The 12,690-nt window shown below is 21.3% G+C and overlaps 3 protein-coding genes across 3 annotated transcripts; 1 reads left to right on the top strand and 2 right to left on the bottom strand.

Moving 5' to 3' along the window:
* Positions 1 to 4,865: 4,865 nt before the first annotated feature.
* Positions 4,866 to 6,695, top strand: SRAE_2000488400 (Hypothetical protein; the record flags this gene model as incomplete). Its single annotated transcript, XM_024643822.1, has 2 exons — positions 4,866 to 5,693; positions 5,826 to 6,695. 2 exons carry the CDS (start codon positions 4,866 to 4,868, stop codon positions 6,693 to 6,695), a joined length of 1,698 nt encoding a protein of 565 aa, XP_024509450.1.
* A 226-nt stretch (positions 6,696 to 6,921) lies between these two features.
* Positions 6,922 to 9,001, bottom strand: SRAE_2000488300 (Serine beta-lactamase-like protein LACTB, mitochondrial; the record flags this gene model as incomplete). The annotated part of the gene is made up of 2 exons (XM_024643821.1): positions 6,922 to 7,242; positions 7,289 to 9,001. 2 exons carry the CDS (start codon positions 8,999 to 9,001, stop codon positions 6,922 to 6,924), a joined length of 2,034 nt encoding a protein of 677 aa, XP_024509449.1.
* Positions 9,002 to 9,857: 856 nt separating this feature from the next.
* Positions 9,858 to 11,285, bottom strand: SRAE_2000488200 (Lipid-binding serum glycoprotein, C-terminal domain and Bactericidal permeability-increasing protein, alpha/beta domain-containing protein; the record flags this gene model as incomplete). Its single annotated transcript, XM_024643820.1, has 2 exons — positions 9,858 to 10,937; positions 10,992 to 11,285. The coding sequence occupies 2 exons, from the start codon at positions 11,283 to 11,285 to the stop codon at positions 9,858 to 9,860; spliced, it is 1,374 nt and encodes a 457-aa protein (XP_024509448.1).
* Between the last annotated feature and the right edge of the window lie 1,405 nt (positions 11,286 to 12,690).

The raw sequence follows: 12,690 nt of genomic DNA, 5'->3' as shown, positions 1-12,690 counted from the left end.
GTGAGAAATTTTGAATTTACTTCTCATCATTTATTTCCTCAATTGAAGGTGAAATAATATTTTATTTACTATTATAAAAGTTTGATAATAACTTATATTATATTTATTATAGGCAGATGATTATAAATAAATAAGCTATAAATTAGTGACTTATATATTCATCATCACTTTTTACTATAATGATAATCTACCTTTTTATCAAAATATGGGTGCAACCTACTCATTAATTCTAAGACTTATTAATTTATCCCAAACATATAGATATATAGAATATTTTTATTTATAAATAATATTATATTTGATAGATGGATCAAAAGTGACCGCTTCACATTATTTTCCACTTCATCAGATTATTGACCTTGTAATTTTGTTTCTTTTATGGTTCCAAAATTTTAATCTTAATATTTATTTTTAATAATTATTAATATAAACTTTTTTTTTAATTTGTTTCTTAAATATTGTATATATATATATATATATATATATATGTATTTTTTTTTGTTATTTTTATCTTTTATAAATATTTTTGACAATAATTTTAAGTACTATATATATATATGTATGACAGTAAATAAAAATGTTACCTTATTATAAATATAAAGAGTTATTAGAGATATAAGAGTTTAAAATCTTCAAGTCTCTTACAATAACCATCTGTAAAGGTTGTGATCTTAAGAAAAAAGAGTAACCTTTTGTATATATACATCACCTAAATAACAAGCTTGTTTGTTTCTAGCATCTTTATTTTATATTATATATCTTTATATATATTAACACCTGTTATAGTTTTATATATTTTAATAAATAAATTAATTGTCAATTAAAAATATAATTTTATTTTTATATTAATCCATGAAGTCAAGCGATTCTAATCATTTATATTATCAAAAGACTAATTACTTTAAAATATACCCTCTTCAAATAATTAATGTTAAAATATAATATTATAATTTGATCATCCGTGTTATATTTATATTATCAATAATTCTTTAATATATATCTGATTTATGGTAATTATTTTACTCATATCAAAATAATTCTAATACAATTTATTGTTTATTTTGATAATAGATACATCTTCTTTAAAGAAAATAATTGATAATAATGAAAAAGAATATTTTTTACGAAAATTGTTATTTTAAAGATTATCAGGTATTATTTATTTGTTCGAAAAAGATTATATACCTGATTTTTGATAGTTAATTTTCTTCTTTTTATCAATTTTTTTATTGATATTTTACAGAGATTCATTGTATCATTTTTTTTTACACATTTACTTTATATATTATAATTTTTTTTTATTGGTTTTTTTTTTGTTCATATTAATATAAATACCTAATATTCAATATACATATTTATTTTGACATTTAGTGTCCATTTTTTTTTTCTACAACATCTCTCCCGACATGGCGCCGTCCTCGATTGCCGTCTTGTATTTGTATGTCTCTATGTAATATACAAATGATAGTTCAGCTATAACTAACAATCTTATAAATTTCTTCTTTTTTCAACCTCTTTTATGATGAATTATGTGTATCAGTCTTTTTAACTAGAAAACATTCATGTAATAGTTGTAATTTATCAAATATTTTACTTTTTTTTTTTCTAACAATGACCCCATGTTGCTTTTTTAATATATCTATAATTTGTATATCTTATTACATAAATGAAATAACCATTTGCTTGATTGATAATAATAATAAAAAAAAATCTTATTCAATCATAATATATTTTAGTTAGCTAAAATAATATTGAAGAATTTATGGTATATAGATAAAATCTTATTTGACATTTCTTTTGTTTTTATAAATGTTAATTTAATTCATCAAAAATTATTCGTAGCTGATTGTAGAAAAAAAAAAAAAAAAAAGTTGTCTTAAAAATGATCTTATTTCTATGTTAAAGTGCTATTGTTTAAAACAAATAATCGTATACCTCATTTTGATTGTAAACATTACCATTATCCAAAATTAACACCTGCTACTGTTGTAATATTTTATGAATAGCATGAAAATAAAAAGTTTGACGTGTACCCATTCATCTTTCAGAAAGAATAACCTCTCCAAAATAAAAAATATTATATTCACTTTTTCTATACCACTATTTGAGCTTTCTTTTTAAATATAAAATATCTCTCTAGTAAATATATAATTTAGAAAAAGCAATCGTTTTGTATGCATACATTTTTTTTAATAAACATTTTTTCATATTTATTATTATTGATATTATTATTATTATTATTTAAACCCCTCAACTCTGTTCTCCCCTTTTTTGAATAAGTTATCATATTACGACAAATAGTTATATAATTTTATTATTTTTATCACTTATTTTAATATACATTTACTTTATAATTCATAAACATTCTTGATTTTTTATTTTAATATTATACTTATAATATATTAATGAATTTAATATATCTTATAACTTTTTATAAAACATTCTATATTTGATTTTATAAATTTATAATATTATTATAAAAAAATTTTTATACTTTATATTTAATATAAAATAATTATTATTAAAAAAATTTTTTTTTCCAAAATATATATATTTTATTAAATTTCAAAATTAATGAGTTTGTCAAATAATTAAATTATTTTTTTTTTCCTAACACAAAAGTTATATTTTATCTAGTTTCTATTATTTGAGTATATTTAAATATAAAAAAAAATTTTATAATAAATTCATTTTTATTTAAAATTAAATAGAGTAAAAAAAAAAGGTTGGTATAAAATAAATCGAACTCATAATTATTAGCTTATAAATGTTATCTCTTTTACTAAGTATTTATCTTTTTTTTTTTTTATTATTGAAGCAATTAAATTGTTTTACAACATTTTATGTTGTAAAATTACTTTAATTTTCTGTTAAAGAACAAATCATATTTAACTATTATTATCTTTCATCAACAAATTGAGAGTATATTTTACACATGTTACATTTCACTTGAATTCACTTACCCTAAATATTTTTCATTATTAAATTTGTAACATTACAACAATTATATTTAATAAACTTTTAATAAAATATTTTTATTGTACATATAATAAAAGGAAGTTATAATATCAATTATCTAAATTCGAGGTATGATAAATTTAATATACATATTTATATCTACTAAATCGTAACATTACATTTATGTATATATATAAATAAAATATTATATCAATTAATAAACCTATTGAGGAAAATTAAATAAAAATTTGTTTGTTAAATCAATGATCTCTAAATAAGGTTATATACAGCTGTTGATGAAGTTAAAACTCTTTTTATATTTATCTTTCCCACTCATCTGTCAGCATTCTTTTTTCATTTTTATATTCTAATACTACATTTTACGACATCTCCTTCTATATCTATCTTTCCCTCCAATTGGATATTTTATATGCTTTTTAAATTTATAATTATTCTTCTATCATCTGCTATACTATATACATATCATTTCTAACAATCATATATATATAATAAAATCTTTCTACATTTATAAAATCATTCATGATAAAGGCATAACATAACTGACCTTCAATTTATAATTAAAAATAATTTGCCATTCTTCTCAAATCTCTTGTAATATTCATGTTTTTATTTGATATCTTTATAAAACTTTAACTAATATAAGTTATTATATATATACTTTAATTATTCCAATATATCATAATTGTTATATTATGTTTATTTAGATTAGACCTAATCTCAATGATATTATCTCTATTCATATTAAACAATCACATATCAAATATTGATAATATACTTATTGGTACAGTCTAATTATTATTCTAAAGTTCCTTCATACATTTATTATCTTTATAAAAATATAATTGAGTCAAATTAAGGATAATTTTTAAGAATAATACTTTTCATTATTGATATAAATATATATATTATTTTTATGTAAAATTTTATATTAATAAAAGAATTCAATGATAATCTTTATAATATGATTGACGGTTACATCTTTTCCTTAACTTTTAGTAATAAATCTTAAATATTAATAATTTAACTTGTTTATTGGGACAAATTAAAATATAATTTCTAGTATTAATAATTTCTAACAAATAATATTTCACTTTTAGTAATTACTTACAATTTACATTAAGTTTTCATTATCTAATAAAAATAAGAAAAAAGATATTTAATGATTATGGCATCAGATGTCATCATAAAATCTTGTCCCTATTTTAATATTTACACTATTTTAAATTATCAATCCCACATGATATATATATATATATATATCTTTTTATTATACTTTTTATTTACTTACCAAACTTGATCAAGGTTTTATTTTTTGTTGCTTTAATATTTTATATATATTATATGATATGATATCTACAAATAGTTATAATAAAAATTTATTTTAAATAAAAAATATTTTTTTTTTTAAATTTAAATTTTTATCATCCCAATTCATTATTATATATCTTCTCAAAGAGTTCTCAAATTTCAATTTAGTCACCTGTATAGTAGATAACATATACTGTTAATAAAGATATATTGATACTACAAATTTTCCTAACATTAAAAACCTTCCATAATATTATTCTTTTAGGTACCAATATATAACTTTTGTTTAATTTACCTCTTTATTGTAATATTATAGGATTTCTTTTTATCTGAACATTATAAAATATTGGATTTTTAAATATATATAAACTTTTATCTATAAAATATTTTGTTATATATATATGACGTTATTACGATTAAACAAATAATTTTTATCAAACTTGTCATTATATTTAACTTACAACACTATCAAAATTTCTTTTATTTTATTTTTTTTTTTTGTCTTATAGATACACTTTTTTTTTGTTTATTATCTTTATTCTCTATTTATTTTAAATACTAACCACTAACTTTCCATCATGGAAAGGGAAAATGAAGTATTTCTTAAACAAACACCTCCTGTCTCTCCAACAAGAACCTCACCAATATTTAACTCAAATAATAATAACGGTACAACACCATGTAGTTTAATTGATTCAGGAGTTTTTGGTTCTGAATTAGATAAAACATCTAGTAGATCTATTTCTGATTCAGATTCTATGCATTCATCTATTTATAATTATAATCAACACTCACCGACACATGGAACAACATGGAGAGAAATAGATGGTAAGAAAACTTCAAAAAATAATCCATTAATAACATCACTATGTCAAAATTTTTTAAACATTCCTGAACTTTCATCTCCAACTGTTAAAACAATCATCCCAATGGAAGATGACACGTCGTCTGAGACGTCATCAGGACAAATTTGTGGAGAAGATGAACAAAATTTACTTGAAGATGGTAATGAAACATTGGTAATTAATCCTAATATGGAATCAAGTTATCATTGGGATGAATATATACCATCAAATAATTGGAATACAGAAATAGCATTTGAAATTAATGATGTTATGAATATAAGTGTTCATAATGATTTTGATCTTTTTAACTATTCAACAAATTTTAATGAGTCTCTTCCATTTATAAATAATGATGAACAGGTAGATTCACATAATAATATAGATAGTAATGAAAAAAAATCTGAAGAGTCAAATGGAATGTGTAATATTTTTAAATTAATCTTGTCACCAATAACTAATTATCTCTTACTAAATAACAGTATTTCTGATGATATACTACTCATATCTTCTACATCAAAATGTCGGCACAATAAAAGAAATAAAAAAAAAGGATACGAAGAGGTAACTTTTGACACATCACTTAATTAAAATTTTATTAAATTGATTAATTAACTTCTCTTCAATCATTAGTAATTTAATTAATCACCAATTATTATTTATATCTTTTTAATATATTTATATTATCATTTTTAGAGTCCACTTAATAAATTATATCAATTTACTAAAGAATATTTTAATAGTGATAAGATTAATATTATAACCGGTGTAAGAAAAGAAGATTCTGAGGTAAGGGAGAAAATATTTGAAAAATTAGTTATGAAATTACATCAATATCAAAGAAGAATAGGACAAAATCTTCATCAAAATGAAGATTTATGGAAAGGTAAAAAAGAAATATCAAAATTACATGAACTTGGAGAATTAGTACAATTTAAAATTTTAATAAATACAATTGTTATTAATGAAAATCTAATATTAAAAAATGATATATTTAAAGAGGAAAAATTTTTTGAAATTGCTGATGACTGGTTTTCTAGAATGTTTATTCAATCTCCAATTGAAACATTTTTGAATATAAATTTATGTAAAGTTATCATGAAAGATATTGTTAATAAACAAAAAAAAAGAAGTGACAAATTTAGTAATGAAAAATTAAAATTACAATTTATGCTTTTGCAACAAATATATGATCTCCATTACAAAAACATTCCATTGATGAAAAATATTAACAATAAAGAAGAAATTAATTTATCTCCACCAATTGAAGATCTTGAAATAATAAGAAAATTTTTAAATGCTAATTTTAAAATTTTTTCTTTATCTATTCACTATCCTCCATTTGGAAATGAATGTGAAAAACCACCATCAGTTAAAACAAAAGATTTTTGGCGGAGTGTAACTAAAAATGCTTGTATTTCACTATTTCTAGGTATTTCTTTTCTTCTTCTTACATCTTTCTTTAACAATTGGATCTATCAAACTTGTTGTCAGGATGGTTCAACAAATGGTTTGGTATTTGGACTAACTTTAAAGAAAACAGGAGATGGAGTTCCACCTATGTAAAAGAAACAAAAATAAAATAAATTATAGCATAGAAATTATTAAAAAAAAAATTTTTAACCAAAGAGCAATATATGTTATAATTTTTATCTAATATATTTAATCTATATATTTCTTTAATATAGTCGGTGCCTTTATTAGAATAAACTAAAAAATTTCATTTATCAATAAATAATTGTTTGTTTCTTTTTTGTACATACATTAATGATATATTTATATACTTTTTTTTTTAAAATAAATCTATATCATCATTCCACCAATCACAGTTATTTCCAACATGATGAAGAATAAAACCAATTTCATGAAAAAATTCTCTTTCACTATATTCTTTATTACATGTTATAGCCATTTCAACACCATTGTCAAGGCGAACGAGCATTGCAGCAGAACCTGGCATACGACCATCATGTTGCCAACCATTGAAACCCATTACATTAATTGACCAACCTAAAGAATATGTTCCATTAGATGGTAATGAAGGTTGTTGCCATGTTTTTATTGATGCTGAAGATAAGATATCTTTTTTATAAGGAAATCCATCAACTATTCTCTAAATAAAAATTATTATAAAATTTAGTTAAATTTATATAACATACCATAAAATGAAGAAGTTGAATTGGACTTGCAATCCATCCACCCCATGGACCACTACGTGATGGTGATAACATATCATAAGGATTAAAACCAACTTTATTACCACTCATATAATATAAAACTTCTTTTGGTGATTTTTCAGAAACTGTTGGTCTTGCTACTTCAATATCTGTTACATTACCCAATTTCCAAATATTTTGTTTAACAAAATCTTCATATGACATTTGTGAATATTTTTCAATAATATATCCTAATAGTAAATATCCAAAATTTGAATAAATCCATTGTGTTCCAGGTTTATATTGTAAATGAAAATTTTCAAGAACAGTTTCTATTAAATCTTTTAAATTAAGATTTGGTTCAATCCATGCTGGATCATTAGTTAAATTATCCCATCCACCAGAGGTATGTTCAAGTAAATGATGTAATTTTATTTCTTCAATATAATTACCATACATAGTTGTTCTAGAAAAATCATTTCCTAAAATTCCTTGTTTTCCAAAAATTTTATGTTCTAATGAAAGGATTCCTCTATCAATTAGAAGCATAATTGCTGTAGCAGTTATTGGTTTTGATATAGAACCAATTCTAAATTGATTATCAGATGTCACCTGAAGTTTTCTTCTTAAATCAGAATATCCATATCCAGCGGCAAATTTTAATTTTTCATGTTTACTAATAGCAATAGATAAACCTGGTATATCTAATTCTTTCATAAATCTTGTTACTCTATCATTAAGAAAATCTAATTGTTTTTCTTTTAATAATTCTAAACTTCCATTATATAATGTAAAAGGAATATTTGAATTTTGATTCCATATTTCAGGTGGTTCAGGAAATCTATATGAATCTAAGTTTGACCAAAGAACAACAAAAATAGGAATATTATTATCATTAAAAAAATGAGAAATTTGTCTTGGTAAAAAATTAAAAGTTTTTAATTTATTATACATTACTTTTAAATTTTCACCAACTTCAATGGAATGTGAATTAGTTGGATAGTATTGCCAAATTCCTGAACAAAGAACAATATTTCTATTATTAAAACACTGAAATCTTGTTGCAACAAAACCTTTAGATGATAAAATTTTATCTTTTCTTAAAGCTTCTCTTAACGTTAACCCGTAATATGCTTGATATGGAACTGTTCCTGTTTCATTACCCTTAAACCAAACACCAACATATTGTGCTCTATTAGATACTGAATATCCACATATATTAAATAAATAATAACCATCTTTTTCAAGTTTATATTTTTGATAATCTCCTGAACTACTACCTGGAAACCATATTTCAAAATATGCATTAGGTATTCTTTCCCAATATGTTGAAAAAGTAATATCATTATTTTGTGATTCTTGTCCACAAAGTTGTGTTGGTACTAAATCTAATTGTATATTATCTTTGGCTAATTTTTTTAAATCTATTAAATTAACAGGATTAGGTTTTAAAAAAACGGGACCATTATATTTATGCATTATTGCATAATAATAAATAACTTTATATTGCATATAATAATTCATAGATATTAATCTACCACCATATGCAAGAGAGATTGCTAAAACTTTATCAACAGAAGTTTCATTTCCAGCAACTAAAACCCAATCTTGTTCATTTGGTTTTGGTGGATGAACTATTTGAAGTATTGATGTTGATAAAGAAAATATAGAAAGTGTAATTAATAAAATAATATTAATTACAAATCTTTTTATCATATTTAAATAATAATGGTATTTAATATTGTTACTTTAAAATATTAAAAAGTATATAATAATAGTCTAAAATAATATTGAATTATAAAAGTAGTTAAACTTTTGGTACTTAAAGTTTACACGACAACTACAATATTAAAGTAATATTTTGTATAAAAGTAATCTTATTGTTATTTAATCCCTAATAAAAAGTAAAAGTTAAATATCAAAATTAATTAAAAGTAACTATATAATTTATCGAAATATAAAGGGTCAAAAAATATTAAATAATTGAAGTATTGTCAACTTTAATGTAAGTAATCTGTGGAATATTTAAACTTATTAGTATTAGCTATTTTATTTAATAAAAATATATTAAATCTTCCTAATTTTAAAATATTATATACTTTAGTTTTTTTTTTTATTAAACACCACATTTGAAAAGTAGTATACTGTTAAACTCTTATTTCTGGTGACAAAATCTTCAAGAACTTGACAATGAATAAGAAATAAATTAATAAAAACAAGTTCAAGAAAAAAGACTTTTTATAACAAGTTATAGATTTATTGTTAGTTATATTTTTCATAAAGTCAAGACTTTGGAAATAATTTTGTAAATATTTCTTTTAATAATTTAACTTTTTTATAACTAAATTTTATAATTGTAATATTTTAATGTGTCGTTTTTATATAACTAGATTACTTTATATCTTTTAAACTTATTTTTGACGGTTTGTCTATTAAAAATAAGTATATATATATATATATATATATATTTAATATAAAAGTTATTATTTATTATTAGAATACCTTAAAGACATAATCACAATTGGACACTTAAAATAAATATTAAAAAAAAAAAAGAAATAAATTAAATGTATTAAATTCCCTTATACATTTCTAGATCTGCTAAAATATGAACAAAACCTTGTTGAATAAGAATAACTTCATTGGAACTTGGAATTTTAATTATTTCACTTATATCAAGACCATTCTCCAAAAATCCATATATAGCATCTTCTAAAAATGGTAATGACATATTTACTATTAAATCAACTGTCTGTTGTCCCATTTCTGAAAACTTGTTTTCTTTTAATTGTGCTCTTGATTCACGAATACCAACTTCTCCTCGAAGTTTTTTTTCACTAATACGTAATTGTAAATCAGCTTCACAATGTATATTTATTGATAAAACTGAATAATCAATTGGAGAGGTAGAAAAAACAGAAGTAATATCACTAATTACATTATCTGTAACATCATTTCCAAAATTTTCAATATCAAATGGTTCATTACGATAAATTTCTAAAGATACATTTAATAACATTAGTGCTTTTTGATTTTGTAATCTAATTATTGGAGGTATTGTTGATCTTACAAAAATTCGTAATTGTGTACTTCCAACTTCATTTTTTAAACCAGGAAGTAATATTCCTAGACATAAACCATCACAATTTGTTCTAAGAAAAGGACTAGTAAAATTACTTTTAAATTGCCCAGCCATATGTGCTGATGTCATAATTTCTTGTATTGTTTGTTCACTAATAAATACCTCCATCATTCTTGTTGGTATTGGAGTATTATTATATGATTTTAATGGTAATGGAGATATAGTTTCAGTGATACTTCCTGTACTAGAGTATATTTTATTATTCATTTCTAAATCCAAGAAATGATCTGTTATATCTATGTGTGTTAAACTTTGACTAACACTTACTTTACCATCATAATTAAATTCAAAAAATTCTGGTAATCTTAAAATTTCTGTCTTTAACCATGGAATAAGACTTTCTTTTACCATTTGACAATAATATTCTTCACCACGACGTTTTAATGCTTTAGCAATAACATCACGGAAAAAATGAAGAACATTTGCTGCAAAAGAACCAGACAATTTTAAGTCAAATGTAGTAAATTGTGCTGAACATTGATGAATAATAAAATTATTATCACTATTAATCTTAAAGTAAAATAAATTTATTAAAATAAAATTTTATTATTATTATATACTTACTTTTATAGCAACTTCACTTTTAAGTCCTGAAGCAGTTCCATAAACTTTTCCTTTTAATGGAAATTTAAGATAAGTTAAGTATTCAGAAAAAATATCCCAATCAGCTATAATGTCACCTTTTCCATTTGTACTTATCATTTCAAGAAAACCTGAATCATGAGGACGATAGGTTATTCCTGGTGGAAGAAAATTTGAAATTGTAATATTAGAAAGTGTTATTTGTCCTGATGCTATTCCTCTATTAATTTTATGAATATAAGGATTAAAAGTTGTATTTTTCATTGTTTTTTCCATCCATTTTTGGGTAAAACTTGATAATGATTTTAATCCTGGTTCATTAATTCGTAATATAAATGGATAAATTATAGTACAAAGAATGATGATAATAAGAAATATTAGAAAAAATTTCATTTTAGTAAAATAATATATTATATATTATGATTAGAAAAATAATATAATATTATTAAAATTATATTACTTTAAAAGTTATCTAAAAATTAAAAATATGTTAAAATGAAATGAAATAAAATTTCAAATACTAAACTATCTTTTAAATTTTAAAAATCTTTTTAATGAAATATTAGTAAGTTGAATTGATTTAATTTTCAATAAAAGTTTATTTAATAGTTAAAAAAAATAAAAACTTTTTTCTTTTGAAAATATTTTGTGAAATCACTTCAAATAAAAGATAACGTGCACCTGCTTGTTATGAAAAATGAGGAATTGTATACTTCTTAATTTAGGAATACACCTTCGTGCTTGTAATATGATAAGGTAAAGCTACTTATAACAAAGAAACCCGTATAAATGAGTATCAACTTTAAAAAGTTGTTATTAAATACTACTCTTATTTGTTATTACCAACCCATACACTAACTTTGTTAATAGGTTAAGAATGTGTTAAAAAAATAAAATTATTTTTTAATGTCCTATCCACTTATAATATTAAATTTCAACTTTTACCTCACACCATCAAATTTTTAAACTTTTCCTAAAAAAAAAAAGTATAATGATAGTTATTTATGTAAAAAGATACAATAATTTTTAAAAACAGGTATAAACCTATCAAATTAGAAAGTGATCCTTTGACACGACTTTTAAAATTTCTCTTTATAGGTGTTGATCTGATCACTTTAATTTGCAAGCCTCTCCAATTATCCTCTTCTAAATTTTTTATCCAATCACAAATAATAGATAAAAGTTTTAATAGTATAAATATATATATATATAATATATATAAAATTTCATTGACACATACAAGACAAAGGTAATTGTCTATAAAAGATATATGAAATTTTTATCTTAGTTAAAGAATTAAGTGCCTCAAAGAGAGATAAGATAAAAGGTTTATACTTTTATATAATATCAATTAATTAATAATACTTTTATAAAGTTAAAAAGGTAAATAATTTGATACTATAAACTTTTGAAAAATCTATCATTTATACAGAAATTTCTTTTTAATAATAAATGTATGGTGATATAATATTAACAAAAATATTAATTTTCATCACGATTACCTTTTTTCTTTTTTATCTTTGAAATGATTTTTAAAAATAATTGTAAAAATATTACATTTTTAACTTTCTTTTTTAGATTTATATTTAATATTGTTAAAGTAATTGTTATATATTTGGTTGGATAAAAAATTATATGGAATATGAGTAATTAACAACAAAATTAAATGTATCCTTGATTT

The sequence above is a fragment of the Strongyloides ratti genome, assembly GCF_001040885.1.
Source record: "Strongyloides ratti genome assembly S_ratti_ED321, chromosome : 2".
Classification (NCBI taxonomy): Eukaryota; Metazoa; Nematoda; class Chromadorea; order Rhabditida; family Strongyloididae; genus Strongyloides; species Strongyloides ratti.
The sequence above is the reverse complement of the archived record's forward strand: the minus strand, read 5'-3'. Positions and strand labels throughout refer to the sequence as shown.